The sequence below is a fragment of the Cebus imitator genome, unplaced genomic scaffold, assembly GCF_001604975.1.
Source record: "Cebus imitator isolate Cc_AM_T3 unplaced genomic scaffold, Cebus_imitator-1.0 Scaffold379, whole genome shotgun sequence".
NCBI lineage: Eukaryota > Metazoa > Chordata > Mammalia > Primates > Cebidae > Cebus > Cebus imitator.
Window position 1 is genome coordinate 1274813 of NW_016107694.1, and position 16155 is coordinate 1290967.

Consider the following 16155-nt stretch of genomic DNA (forward strand, 5'->3'; position numbering starts at 1 on the left):
AAAAAAAAAAAAAAAAAAAAAAAAAAGACATTACAGTAAAGTGAAACTACAAGCCAATATCCCTAAGACTATAAATACAAAACTAAGCAAAATACTACCAAACTGAATTAAACACCACGTAAAATAGATTATGTATAATAATCAAGTGGGATTTATCCTAGTAATGCAAGGTTTAACATCTGAAAATCAATTAATATAATGCACTCAATTAAAGGAGAAAGAATAGCCTTTCCAACAAATGAAGCTGAGACAACTGAATGGCCACATTTAAAAAAAGAAAGCCGAAGCCTTATCTTATACCATATACAGAAATTAATGCAATTAATTCACAGATATAAATGTAAGAATGGCAGCCATAAAATTCTTAGAAGAAAATACAGTAGTAAATGTTTGTGACGATGGTGTAGGCAAAGGTTTGCTATGACACCAAAAGCACAGGCAACAAAAGAAGTAAATTAGTTGGACTAAATCAAAACTTGAATATTTCTGTAGCAAATATTACCATCAAGAAAGAGGAAAGACAATCCTCAGAATGGGAGAGAACATTAGTAAATTAAATATATGTAAAGGGACTTGTATACACAATACATAAAAAAGCTTTTAAAACTCTATAATAAAAAACTAATAGTCCAATTAAAAACAGGGCAATGAATTTGAATACACATTTCTCCAAAGAAGATAAACAAATGGTGAGTAACAACACGACAGGATGCTCAACATCAATTGTCATTAGCGAAATGCAAATCAAAACCACAATGAGATACCACTCTACACCCACTAGAATAGCTATAACCAAGAAGACAGATAATAACAAGTGTTGGCAAGTATATGGAAAAATTATACTATATTGTCAGTGGGAACATAAAACTGTGCAGTCACAAAACAGTTTGGCAATACCTCATAAAGTTAAACATAAAGCTGGTATATGACTCAGCAATTCTACCTCTGGGTATATATCCAAGAGAAATGAAAACAAATATTCACATGAAAACCTTGTAATTGCATGTTTATAGCAGCGCTATTCATAATATCTAAAAGGCGAAAACAATCTCAATGTCCATCAACTGATGAAAGGATAAATAAAATGTGATACATCCATAAAATGGAATATTATTCAGCAATAAAAAGACTGGAATATGAAAACATGCTACAACATAGATGAACCTGGAAAACAGTATGCTACATGAAAAAAAAAAACATTCAGGAAAGACCATATAGTATATTATTCATGTAAAATGCCCAGGATAAGTAAATTCGTAAAGACAGAAAGCAGATTAGTGGTTTCCTAGGGCTGGGACATAGGTAGACTGGAGAATGACAGCAAATGGTCACAGAGTTTCTTTTTGTGGTGATGAAAATGTTCTACAGTTAGAATGTGGTGGCTACACAAATCTGTGAATACACTAAAAATCACTTGTACATTCTAAATGAGTGAACATTGTAGTATGTGAATTATATTTTGATAAATAATGTTTTAAACTGACAATCTGCTTCTCCACTGGGCCTTTCACTTGGCACTCAAGAAAGCCAAAAGAATAGAAATTCGTTCTTCTGCCACCGGAAATTAGCCCACAGATATTCAAGGCGAACTGATAGCTCCCTGATGACTGGGTATACATCTCTGATCTGGGCATTTACTGTATATTATCTGATAAAGCTGATCCAGGGTGCTTATAAGTAAAGGAAGAACTCAATCTTGGATAATTCCTTTCATTAGAAGCCTCAGGTTCTATAATAATAATTAAATCAATTCAGAGTACAAAGTTGTATTCTCTATTTCATTAATTATAAGAAATTATCCACTCTAAGACCACTTGGAAGAAGTCATAGTTTTTGTATCCTGTTTATATATATTTCAATTCTCTACAGAGGGATGCTAATGCTTCACTAGATAGTAATTACAGACTGATAGGGCTGATAAGTATCATGGACCAGTGGCTATGGATCCTACATTTAAAAAGTGATCCAACATGATCAGTTTCCTTTCAGAAAAGAAACAAGTAAAAACTGTGAGGACAAAAAAGGGTAGAGAACTCATTAAGCCAATGGAATAGAAAATTATCCAAATTATAATATATGAATCATGCATATCATACTCAATTACACCAAGTGACATTAGTTTTATAAAATACAAATCAAACTGAAAAGACAATACCTTCTGGAGGAGTCCCAATGCTGCTGCCAAGACCCAGCATGGCTATCTTATGAGTTCTTGGCTCCAGCATCACAGCAGATTCTTCTCCCCTCTCCCAGTGGGGTATTCTCACTGGCTCCAGGTGAACATTATCCAGCCCATCTCGCTGTAGGTTTTGGTACATAATTTGGATGGCTTTTTCTAGGTTCTTGGAGCCACTCAGTCTGGGTCCAACAGTATCAACCAGAAGAGCCAATCGCTCATAGGATCTGTTCTGGGCTTTACCATAAACAGCAAGGTTGATGATTGCTTTAGCAATATCTCCATAGCTAGCTATTTCTTCTTTCACTTCTTGAAAAGTCCTCTTAGAGACGTCATTCTTATATATAGGTTTGCCAGAGCACAGGGATAAAAGATGAACAACACCAAAATATGCGAAGATAAGGAACTTCATTTTTTTCCAGTTTGTGTTCTTGTTATGATAATCTACATAAATAAGAAACATTATGTTTTAGGGGAAAAGAATCTCACAACTATGTGCCCATAACCCAGGGATTGCTTTTCAAGCAGCATTCCCCTTCTCTTCCCAACCTCTGCCCAACATCCACCATCAAATCAGGCACCATAACTCCAAGGAATGGACAAGTAAAGAGGCAATGATTGACCTTCCTTAAAACTGTAAAATCACATGTTACCTATAATCCTGTTTAAAATATGCTAAAAGGATAAATCAAGAAAAGAGCTGGGAAGGAGAAAGAATTGGTGGTAGCAGTGATAGAGCTAAGACAGTGTTACCTGCAGTATGGTCTCCTAAATAGAATATAATCCAAATGGATGTCCATGCTCCCTCTGCCAGATGTGTTCTCTCCTCTTTGCCTGTCAGACTTACCCATTGAGGGCCTCTCAGCTGTCATCTTTTCTCAATACTTTTACTAATCCCCCCTTCAGAAAAATAATTGCTTCTTCATCTGTACTTGAAAAGTACTTTATGCTTATGTTCAAAAGATACTTATTAAAAGCCACTATATGCCAGAAAATGTGGTATATTTTTAAAATGAAGAAGGCTAAACTACTGCAAAAAGCAGACAATTAATCAAAAGACTGGGCTTTGTTACCACTTGACTGTTTGATATCCGCCACCTACATAATAAATATAATAATAACAGGAAGCATTTATATAGTACATGCTACGTATCAGACCTTGTGCTAAGTATGCTACATTCATTAGTGCTTTAATCCTCACAACAACTCTATGAGGTAGTTTATTATTACCTTTATTTTACAAATGAGGAAACTGGGGCACCAAGAGATTAAGCAATTTGCCAAAGACACATGAAGGCTTTCTAGCTCTAGAGTCCATGTTTTAACCAGTGCTACTCAAAGCATGGTTTGTGGGCCAATGCCAGTCCACAAACTGTTTTTCACTAATACACGATAGGTAAATACAGAGATTAAAAGTAAATGTATTCAGTGCTGTCCAATATAGTAATCAATTATCTCACATGGTCACTTCAGTTTAAATTAACTAAAATTAAATCAAACTAAGGATTAATTTTCTCAGTCACAATAGCCACATTTCAAGTACTCAATAGCTACATGTGGCTAAGGCTATAATATTGTGCAGCATAAACAGAACACTCCTATCATGACAGAAAGTTCTATTGGCTAGCACTAGTTTAGATACTTTTATATAAACTGTATGTCTGCTATAATTTGAATGTCTGTCACCTCCAAAACTCACGTTGAAATGTAATTGCCTTTGTGACGGTATTATAAGGTTGGACTTTCAAAAGGTATTCAGGGCATGAGGGCTCTGCCTTCATGAATAAGCTAATGTCGTTATTGCAGGAGGGGGTTTGTGCCTCCTTTGATCTCTCTCATCCCCTCTTTGCCCTGCTTCTGTGTGATACCTTCTGCCATGTTATGATGTGGCAAGATGACCCACACCAAATATGGCCCCTCTATCTTGGACTGTTTAGCCTCCAGAAACATGAGCCAATAAATTTTTATTCTTTATAAATTACTCTGTAGTATTCTGTTAAAGTAACACACACACACACACACACACACACACACACACACACACAAATTGGTACCAGAGAGGTGGGTTGCCATAACAAATAACTAAAAAATGTGGAAGCGTCTTTGAAATTGAGTAATGGGGAGAGGCCAGAATAATTTGGAAGAGCAGACTAGAAAATGCCTAGATTACAATGAATGGAGTATTAAGGGCAATTCTGGGAAGGGCTCAGAAGAAGGGATAAGCTAAGAGAAAGTCTGGAACTTCTTAGCGATTACTTGAGCAATTCTTCTTAGAGATTCAATACCTGAATACTGATAGAAATATGGACAGTACAGGCAATTCTGATGAAGTCTCAGATGAAAATGAAGACCAATGTATTGGAAGCTGTAGTAGAGGCCATCTTTGTTATTAAGGGGCAAAGAACTTGGCTGAAGTGTATCCATGCCTGAGGTCTTTAACAGAAGGCAGAATTTAAGAGTGATGAACTAGATTATCTGATGGAAGAAATTTCTAAGCAAAATACTGAAGGAGTTATGTGGCTTCTTTTAAATGTATATAATAGAATATGAGAGGAAATAATTTAAAGATAGAATTTATAATTTAAAAAGAAACAGAACATAAAGATTATGAAAATTCATAGCCTGGCCAAATAAAGAATAAAAATGTGTGTTTAGGAGTGCAAAGAAAGGGTATGGCCAAGGAACCATTTGCTAAAAAGATTCGTATAGATAGAAAAGAACTAGGTGCTATTCATCAAGACAATGAGAAAATGACCCCAAAAGCACTTCAGGGATCTTTGAGGCAAGCTAAAATCTTGAGGGCAAAGTTTCCAAAGAGGCATCCAGGGGACCTCAGAATTCACTGTCCTGCACCTCCCCAAATATCTGTTCCCCACATTCTGGTGCAGTGCCCTTAAGCAGTTCCAGCCATGGCTTGAGCAGGCACATGTGCAGCTAAGGCCTCTGCTCCTGAGTGCACAAGCAGTAAGTCTTGGTGGTATCCACATGGTGCCAATTCTGCAGGTACACAGAGTTCACAAGCTGTGGAGGCATGGCTACCTTCACCTAGATTTTAAATAATGTATCAGACAAACTGGGAATTCAGGTAGAAATCTACTGCAGGGGCAGAGCTGCCACAGACAGTCCCCACTAAAACAATGTCTAGTGAAGCTGCAGGGGGAGAACCGCCCCTGAGACTCCTGAACTGTAGAGACACCAGCATGCAAAGCCAACCTGGGAGAGCTGTAAGCATGAGACTCCAACCATCAAGAAAAGCTACAGGTGCAGGGATCTCCAAATCCTTGGGGGCCCAACCCCTGCCCCAGTGTGTATAGAAAACAGGGCAGCATGGAGGCAAAGAAAATTATTTCTGAGCCTTAAGATTTACTGTTGTTGGCCCTGTTGGGTTTTGGACTTCCTTAGAACCAGTTATCCCTTTCTTGCCTATTTATCCACTTTGGAATGGGAATGTCTATGCTATACCTGTCTATGCTATACCTATCATTGTATTGTGGAAATAGATAACTTATAATTTCACAGGCTCACAACTGGAGGGGAGTTTGTCTCAGAATGAATTGTGTTGCATTTTACCTGTATCAGATTTAGATAAGACTTTGGACTTAGGACTTTTGAGTTGGTGCTGGAAGGAATTAAGACTTGGGAGCTATTGGGATGAAATAAACGTGTTTTGTATGTAAAAAAAAAACATGACAGGGGAATACTATGGGTTTAACCTTTGTCGCTCCAAATTCATGTTGAAATTTAATTGCTATTATAATGGTCTTGAAAGATGGGACTTTTAAAAGGTGTTTAGATCATGATGGTTTTGCTCTCATAAATAGACAAATGCCATTATTGAGGGAATGATTTCTTTATCATGGGAGTGAATTTACCCCCTCTTGCTTTTCTCTCTACCTCTCTTGCCCTTCCACCATGTAATGCCTTTTACAAAGTTTTGATGCAGCTAAAAGGCCCTCACCAGATGTGGCCCCTCAATCTTGGACTTTCTAGCCTCTAGAATTATAAACCAATAAATTTCTGTTAGTTATAAACTATCCAGTCTGTGGTATTCTGTTATGGCAGCACAAAATCAACTACGACAACATCTGTCAAATTTAATGATTAAAAAATAGTGCTTCTCTTTGTATGTCTTTTTAATTTCACTTTTCTAATTTGTTATTTTGCAAAAGCATTAGTCTGTAACAAATTCAAAGTTTTCAAAACTGTTGCTTCACCACAGATAGTATGAGAAGCACAATCGTAAACAACTAAATTATAAGAAAACATTCTAAAATAAGCCAGCATGCAAAGCTTTTAAAAATATGACTTCGACAACTACTCCAACCTTGTCTATCCTCCTTTCCATCTAGAGCGCACACATTTTCATTCTCATTCTCTTTCTCTGACACAGACATGCACATACATACTTTGCTAAGCTTATATATATTGAGCCCTTGAAATGTGTCTAGTCCAAATTGGTATGTTTTAGACTGAGAGCAGTGGCTCATGCCTGTAATCCCAGCACTTTGGGAGACTGAGGCAGGAAGACTAGCCTGGGCAATATAGTGAGATCCAGTATCTAAAAAAAAAAAAAGAAGAAGAAGAAGAAAAAGAAAGAACAGAAAAGAAAGAAGACAAATTGAAATGTTTCATAAGTGTAAAATATTCACCTGATTTGATTTTAAAGACTTAAGTTGAAAAAACATAAATATTTCAGATATACTGCATTAAATAAAATGTGTCATCGATTTTACCTGTCTCTCTTTATTTTGTAATATAGCTATTAGAAAAATTTTAATTGCATATTTGTGTTCATATTTACATTGGATGAGAAGGCTATAGCTGCATTGGACTTGCAGTTCTTCAAATGTGCAGGCTCTTTCATAACTCTGGGTCTTTACATATGTTCATTCTCTTTTAATTTCAAGACCCTTCTGCTCGCCTCTTCCCCTTCACCTGGCAAATCCTCCACTTATTTTTTAATGAAAATGATTTAAAAACCACCTCTTCTGTAACGGCTCACCAAACAACACCTCAGAGTTATCTGCACCATCTTCTGTGCTTCTACCATAATTAACTATGTTATCAGATAATATGTTTGTTTATAAATCTGTCTTCCCTACTATCAAAGTCAAGTAGGGTAAATTACTCACCTCTGCACTTTCATTTGTTATACTCAAATATATATATAGGCACTCAATACATTTTTATTTAATAAATAAATGAGCTTTTAATCTCTCTAAGTCTTAGCTTCCCTAGGGTAAAAGAATGCTGGCCTTGCCTCCTTCACGGCTAAGCTGTAAGAGTAAAAAGTTGCTATCATATTTAAAATACTTTGAAAAATTATGAAAACGATACACTGCTGCTGCTTTCCTTTATTACAAATATTTACATGCACAGAGTCCTGGTTTCTAAAGCCACTATACTGAGTCTTGTTTTTAAAAGCTAAATTTTGTTAAGTAGTAAACAAATTTCACCAGATTGCTATTTATTCTTGAAAGTACATTTTTTCCAATGTGTGGTTGTTACAAAAAAAAAAGGTTCATAAGACATTTATTCATTAGCACTAACCACAAATATCTACTTCTCATTAAAAGTTCTCTAAGCATTCCGCAAACATTAATTAACTATTTCACAATACATTTCTAGTGATGGATTAGAATCATATAATGACACCATTGTGGAGATATAGGAGACCTTAGTGATCCGTAGTCCATATCCTTGCTTTGTAGAAAGTTAATCAAGACCTGTGTTTTGATTCCCAGGCAGCAGATATACCAGAAACTATTATAATCAACCAGGTAATTTGACTGACTGAAACAGACTTCCTGGAGGATTACAAATTGTGTTTTTTTATAGGAAACTGTATATATTTATATGAAATAGGAACTGAATGAGGAATACCCAAATGCAATCTCAGAGGCAAATAAATGTAATTTTATACACACACACACACACACACACACACACACACACACTATACTCAAACATTCTCATACATAGAGTACCATGAGAACAAAAAGAATGCTGAAAAGCTACAAAGAAGATATAACATCTGAAGGCAACCTTAGGAAATGGCTCAGCAGGCAGAGAAGAGGGGATGGTACCCTTTCTAGAGGGACTACCGGAATTGATGTGGCAATGGGTGAATTCTCTGTGCTAAGGAGGCACCTTACTCCCCTCTCCCCTTCCCTTTCTTCCGCTCACCCTTCCTTCCTTCTCCTGGCTGCATGAGGGGGTGGTAAATTGTGTCTCCTATTGCAGCACTCTAGGGCGTCTTGCTCCATAAATTTTGGAGCTTCACAAAGTAGATGTTTTCAGGCAAGCCTTGGGGAATACTTCTTTCCTACTGTTGCTGCACCTTCCACCATTTTCCCCTACTCATCATCTACCTACTTGCCATTTTCTCCATAGGCCACATATTGTAAAGCTGCCATGGGGATGAAAATAATGCTGTGAAAGTTATCTGTGCCTACAAAAGATGCAATTCATTTATAAAGACACACAAGATTTTCTTCCATTTAAAATCCCTAAAATACTACTAAACTAATTGACAAAAACAAAAAAACTCTAGTGCTCTCTGAAGTAATTAGAGGACTATTTGAAATGTCTAAACTTAAACTGCACAACATTTTTTAGTGTTCTTTATTCTTATACACAAAAGGCTAAAGTTATTGTTCCTTTGCTTGAATTCAAAGTATAAAACTATCAAATGTTATAACCTTCAAAATGTTAAACAACTATTTTTTTTAAAAACCCATGCTGTATCATGCTTTTGAATTCAGGCATTATATATTCAAAGGCAACTCTGGAGCACTGTTTGAAAAAGATTTGATTTTCATATATTGTCTTCACAATCCATAGTTACAGATTATCTTTTTCACAAAAAAGAGATAAAATTCTTTATAATGTCATTTTCTTTCTTTTCTACTTAAATCTGGAAGCAAACTCAAGCAAAACCTACGTTTCTCATACCATGAATTATATTCTAATAATAGGTTTATATTTTGAGGAAACAAAACAAAGCCCTTTGCTTCTATTTCTAAATATTTCTCCTAAAAAGTTATCATTTTAAAATGTCTCAGGCTATGATAAAAATGCCAGAGTGAACAGACAAACACAAGTGGAAAAGAACACAGTGGAAAGAGAATGTGCTAAAAGACAGAGGGAGTAAGATTTAAAGCCTGAGATTTTTATTGATCTTTTATTGTGCCAGGTATCTTTTCTTCTAAAGATTGAATATACTACTTACACGAAACTTAAATATTTCCCCTAAACCCTCCATTCCTGAACAGGATTCACTGATATAAATTTAACCCTCAGTCTTCAGCTTAGAGTGTATAGCAGATAGAACAGAAGTGCTAAATCCTAGCACAGACACTGGCACACCAAAGTTCACTTCCCAACTTCAGATAACATTCCTGGATTTAAGGTAGTCAGCCCTTTAAGCATCTTAAGGAAGATTTTTCCCTTGATTAGATTCAAAGCTCATATTATTCTGGGTTTCCATTTCCCATAGCTTACATTCCGGTTAGCCATTCAATCATTGAAGAAAGCTTATTAGAACTCACTATATACAAGGAATTCTGCAAGAATTTAGGAAAAGATACAAACATAAGCAAAACCCAGTTCCTACTATTGGTAGACACTTAATTCTCTATTCAATATCTATTCCCCCTTTTCCTTGCTAACCACTCTCCATTTTGTTTGGAGTACAAAGGGTCCAGTCCCATTAATCTAAGCCAGTTGTTCTCAATATGGAAGATGCTGCCCCTAGGGGCCATTTTGAATATGTGGGCGGAGTGCTTTTACTAGTCACAATGGTTTCAAGATTCTACTGGTAACTAGTTGGCAGGGGTCAGGGACACTAGACATACCATTATGTGGGGGACAGTCTGTGTACTAAGAACTCTCCTACATCCCATATAGCTTTTCTAAATGTGAAAAACCTATTAGCTTGGCCTTGAACATAACTCTATTGTGTATATGAATACAAAATTGTTGTTGCACAGTTTTGATGCAAGTTGACTCTTTCAAGAAACAACTGTCTTGTATATCAAGAGAAGACTATGCTGTATTTTGTGCAAAACTTTACCAAAAATTGGTCATCCTTTCAGTAAAACACCAACAAATATGCTGCCTATGGTTCTGGAAACACCATTACCACACCCTTGTATCATATGCATATGTTGCTGTCATATTTGCCTTTCAAGAATCTGACTTCTTCATTATATCTTCTAGTACAGTCATGCTTTAGAATTCACATTTTGAAATAATTGTAAACTACCTTCCTTTAATTGTTCCTTTATAGTACAGCTAGGATAATATATTTATTTAAAAATTTATATAAGCAGAGTGTCTATGATGTTTATTTCAGGATAATAAAGGAGGCATTACAAATTATTTATTTTTAAAAAAGAGGAATTGTGTCTAATATGATGGGAAAGTACGTATTTGAGTAAATTCAACAATTTTCTTCCCATTCTTCCTGCCAACCTTCCGGCCAGAGGAGGTCCAGTGATCCAGTTCTACCCAAAGAGACCCAAACAGAAGCATATGACAAGAAAGTGGTCATGTTTCTAGAGCTGTATCAGCTATTTATAAGCATGATGGCAAGTCCCAGAGAACTGGTGTTGCCATCACTGAGCAGCTGAACCAACACCAGCATCACCAACTTTCCTATATGTGGGGAAATAAACTCTATTAGTTTTAGCCACTTGGTCAGATTTTCTGTTCCATGTATCTGAATACATTTCCAACTGATACACTACTTTTAAGTGCTTCTTGGGGATCCATAATTAAATATATTGTTTATCCTGCTTAACACCATAAGAAAGGCCTATGACTACGCTGTATTTAGGATCTCATGTATGGCCTACCAACATTTCCCAAAGTACCTGAAATTCTAAATATCCAACACCAAACTCAGAATCTTCCTTTCCAAACTTGCTCTTCCTTTATTCCCCACCCTAGTCAATAAGTGAGAAATGACTGTGGTTTTTATTTTGGATTCTTTTTTTTTTTTTTTTTTTTTTTTTTTTTTTTTTTNTGAGATGAAGACTTGCTCCGTCACCCAGGCTGGAGTGCAGTGGTGTAGTCTCAGCTCACAACAACCTCTGACTCCCGGGTTCAAGCGATTCTCCTACCTCAGCCTCCTGAGTAGCTGGGATTATAGGTGTATGCCACCATGCCTGGCTAATTTTTGTATTTTTAGTAGAGACAGAGTTTCACCATGTTGGTCAGGCTTGTCTTAAACTCCTGACTTTGTGATCTGCCCGCCTTGGCCTCTCAAAGTGCTAGGATTACAGGCATGAGCCACCACATCCGGCCCTGGATTCTTTTTCCCTCAGGAAGAACAGGTGAACACTTGGCAAACCCTGCCTGTAATTCCGCCTTCAAATTCTTTCTTGACTAGCTTCCCTCCTCTTTATTCTTACCATCACTTCCCCAGCTCACAACCTCATTATTACTCATTTGAAACACTTCTGCACACATATCACTGCCTTAAATAGACGTCACTTTCCAATTCATCTTCCACATTGCCACCAGATTTATCTTAATCAAAGGACACTTTGGCTTAAAACACCTGTTTCCCCACTATTTACTGTTCAGTATTATGGTTATGAATTTTGCTATAGTTTGAGGTGGTGTCCCCTCCAAAATTCATGTCGAAACTTTTTTTTTTTTTCTTTTTTGAGACTGAGTCTTGCTCTGTCACCCAGGCTGAAGTGCAGTGGTGCAGTCTCGGCTCACTGCAACCTCTGCCTCCTGGGTTCAAGTGATTCTCCTGTCCCAGTCTCTTGAGTAGCTGCGATTACAGACATGTACCAACGTGCCCAGCTAATTTTTCTATTTTTAGTAGAGATGGGGTTTCACCACGTTGGCCAGGCTGGTCTCAAACTTCTGACCTCAGGTGATCTGCCCCACCTCAGCCTCCCAAAGTGTTGGGATTACAGGTATGAGCCACCATGCCTGGCCCATGTTGAAACTTAATCCCCTGCAACAATATTAAGAGGTGTGGCCTTTGGGAGGTGACTAAGTCATGAGGGCTTTGCCCTCATACATGAGATTAACACCCCTATAAACAGGGTAGAAGTTGAAGGGAGCACTCTCTTGCTCTTCTGTCCCTTCCATGTGTGAGGATGTAGCATTCATCCCCTCCAAAGGATGCAGCAACTAGGTGCCATCTTGGAGGCTGAGAGCAACCCTCATCAGACACCGAATGCTGGTACCTTGATCTTAAACTTCCCAGACTCCAGAACTGTGAGAAAAAAACTGTGTTCTTTGTAAATTACACAGTCTCAGGTATTTTGTTATAGCAGCACAAACAAACTAATACTTTTCTAGTCTTCACAATAATTCTTTGTTGTTTCCCTACCTTTACCTCATATCCCCACCAGGCTGTTTACCAGTCTGTGAAGTTACAGATGTCCTTTATACTACTCTGATTTTGCTCATATTGTTCCCTTTGTTGAAAGTTCCCTTTAATACTTTCTCCACTTGAAGAAATCACAATCATGATATAAGATCTAGCTCACTAGTCTCCAAATCCTAGGCAGAACTACTTCTTGCTTTTTCAATAGCATATTGTATGCTACCATTTTTGTGTCTGTCACTCTGCTGGACTATATCACTTAATGGTGACAGTATTTCACTTTTATAAAATTCACCAAACATGTTGTCTACAATGAATGCATTTATTTGTCTTTGCATACTAAACAAATAGCACAATATCCATTAATAAATATTTACAGAATAAATGAATAAATTCATCTAACAAGTAGTTATATTTCACAATAGAAGTGTAAAGCTCTGATTCAATCATTTTAACAATCACTTTTCCAGCACCAGATATTCATTTGCTCCTTTAAACTACAGTATATCTACAAGTTTCTTTTATAAAGGGAGTAAACAGACCTGGGACCCGGTCCTGGCTGTCCCTCTTTAGATGCATGACCTTGGACAATTTATTTGAAATCTCTCTTTATATGTAAAAATGGGGTTGCATTTCTGCTCTAACATTTTATTATGGATTTTCTTAAATAATTTATATCAATTACACTTTACAATCCATGTTAGCACTTAACTAAATCACCTTATACCAAACTCTTAATTGTTAAATAGTTAAAAATCACTACTTGAGCTACTGTTTTTCTGTCTCCTGCAACCAGCCAGCTTAAATGGAACTCACAAGAGTCAATAAGGATGTCCTCTGTCCCTAACTCCAATGGAAACATTTCAATTTCTATTATACCTGACATCTAAGACCTTTTACATTATTGACTGCCTCTCCTTTTCCAAACACTCTTCTTCCTCTCACTCTGCTATCCTTCTCAATGTCTTCTGCAGGTTCCCTTCCCCCACCTGTCCTTTACGTTTTAGTGATTCCTAAGGCTTTCTCCTTGACCTTACTGTCTTACAACATACTCTAACTGGCAAAGTCATTCGTACCAAGGCACTATCTATCATTTGAGCTCATCTAGGAGTTAACAAGCTCTCTCAGTTTGGACATCCCACAGATACCTCAAACTCAGTACATCCACACCCCTCTCATGAATTTTCCTCCAGAGTCTGCCCCTCTACCATACTCGCACTCTCGACATATGGCATTTCCACCACCCTATCATCTGGGACCATTTTGGATACCTCGCTCTCTTTTCAACACTACTGTCAGTTAATCAGTAAATGCTATTAAATCTAGCTCCTAAGTAGCCGCCAAACCCATCCCTTCTCCTAGGTCTTCCTCTCTACCTTGATTTCAATCATCTTACTGCAACATGAACTACCAAAATAATCTCATAACTGATCTCCTTGTCTCCAGCCTCCTCTTCTCCATATGTTCTCTTTGTTATGACAGTTATCTTTCTTCAAAAGACATTCATTCTTTTCCTCCTCTGTTCAAACCCCAAAGCCTTCAAGACTTACCCTACTCATACCTCTACTTATACCTTTGATAACACTCTATTGCATTTTCCTCCTTAAAAGTTTCTGTCTCCCACTGAACTGTGAGCTCGTTGTGGGTAGGGAATATGTAGAATCCTTGTTTGAACCCCTGGGATCTAGTATTGAACCAACAGTAGCTACTCATGCCTACTAAAAGTAGTAGTATGTGAACACAGGCAGGAAATATAGGAGGCAATACCTGAATTAGTTTTGAAAGGCTCAAACACAGCTACCAGGCATATAATAGGGAGGAGAAGTGAATGTACATTCTATACTGAAGAATAGTTCTCTCTTTATAACCCAAAGAACAGTGCTGAATACATCCCACATGCTTAGTAAATAGGTACTGTCTTGAGCTGAATCTTTCTGGGCAAACAAAATGATTTCAAAATACAAAACAATTTCTTCTTATAGTCATTCATGTCCTCCTGGGCAACTAACATACTACCTTGCAAAGTAAGCATTCAGACTGTACTTTTTGATATGAGTTTTCTAGTATCTATTTTTCACATGATGGGGGATAAGAGGGCAATACAGAAAAGAAAGGGAGAGACCAGACATGACCCTTTGCTTCCACTACACCCTCAGTTCTACTTGCTTAAAAAAGAAAAAAGCCATAGAGTTTGAAATCCTTAGGAAGTCTCACCTAGAAACAGCTGCTGAAGCCTAAAGTCTATAGATTGTACCAATGGCAATTTCCTGGTTTTGACATTCTACTAGAGTTGTAGAGATGTTCCATTGGGAAAACTAAGTAAAGGACACAATAGACTCTTTCTGTATTATTTCTGCACTTCTATAGTAGTTTAAAAAAAGAAAGAGGAAGTCCTACCTATCTAATTTTTTTAAAGTTTAAACATTAAAAAAAAATAACACTTATTTATATTTCTGGAAATAATCACATACTAGTGTACAAGAACTATGTCTACTTGTTAGAATCAGACTGTAAATACATTTAAAAAATCATTCTAGGCTCACCTTTCCTACCATAGTGGACTAGAATTCACCTATATCCAATAGTTTTGCCATTATTTTTCCTAAGAGCTATGACAAGGAAGCTTCATTTCAAATGTCTCTGCTATGGAACACGACAACCTGAATAATGTATGGCCATTACAGAAACATGGGGGAAGGATTATTGAAGAAAGACAGTTGAATTCAACAACCGTGCAGAGGTAGCTCATGACATTTCTCTTTCTTGTCTCACTGGTTTTTGGAGTTACTACAGGGATAGCAGGTGAGTGAGATGACAGGAGCAGAGCAAATGGTATGCTGATTCCTTCCTAGAGGGAATCTCAAGAGCTCTGGATGAGAAAGTATGGAGGTAACAACCTACTGAGAGAGGTCCACCAGTAGACCCCTCTTCTCCTACTGGCCACACTCTCATACATCATGTGGCCATTTCTCTGCTATCCCTCCTCATCCCAGCAACATAGGCTAACTCATTTTGTGTCCCTGACATCTTACTGTTTACAAGTGAGAAGTTTTTAGTTTGTCTTCTTAGAAAATTAACTGGACTTACTTTTTACTATTCTTTTTTCCACCTTTGTTTTACCCCTTTCAGTAAAAGTATAAAAAGAGAGTACAAAGTATAAAAGTATAAAAAGTAAAAGTATAAAAAGAGAGTATAAAATAACAAAGTCTAAATTCTTACTGTTCAAAAGGAGACATCTTTGTCCTACAGCTAGCTGAATGTAGCTTGCTTTTGACCTGCATCACAATGGGACTGAGGCAAATAAATATGAAGCTCCCTTGCATGCTGCTTAAGAAAGAATGGTGAAACCCCATCTCTACCCCTGCAAAAAATCCAAAAAATTAGCCAGGCATGGTAGCACGTGCCTGTAGCTCCCACTACTCCGCAGGCTGAGGTGTGAGGATCATTTGAGCCAGGAGGCAAAGGCTGCACTGAGCCAAGATCACGCCACTGCATTCCAGTGTGGGCAACAGAGCCAGACCCTGTCTCAAAAAAAAAAAAAAAAAAAAATCACATACAAAACATACAAATATTAGTAACATTTCTGTACACTAACAACAAACTATCTAAAAAAATCAAGTAAATA

The 16155-nt window shown here is 37.1% G+C and overlaps 1 protein-coding gene across 2 annotated transcripts in view; it reads right to left on the reverse strand.

Annotated features, from left to right (window-relative positions):
- Nucleotides 1-16155, reverse strand: part of LOC108288590 (carboxypeptidase Q) — a 318489-nt gene that overhangs the window by 198668 nt on the left and 103666 nt on the right. The window contains exons 1-2 of one of the 2 annotated variants that reach the window (XM_017507571.2): nucleotides 8552-8574; nucleotides 2156-2620 (exon numbers count right to left, since the gene is read on the reverse strand). In XM_017507571.2, the coding sequence (XP_017363060.1) occupies nucleotides 2156-2620; nucleotides 8552-8567 (481 nt within the window). In that variant the 5' untranslated portion in view covers nucleotides 8568-8574. Of the gene's footprint in view, nucleotides 1-2155; nucleotides 2621-8551; nucleotides 8575-16155 lie in introns of those variants that run through there. The other variant, XM_017507572.2, reaches the window with a different exon arrangement.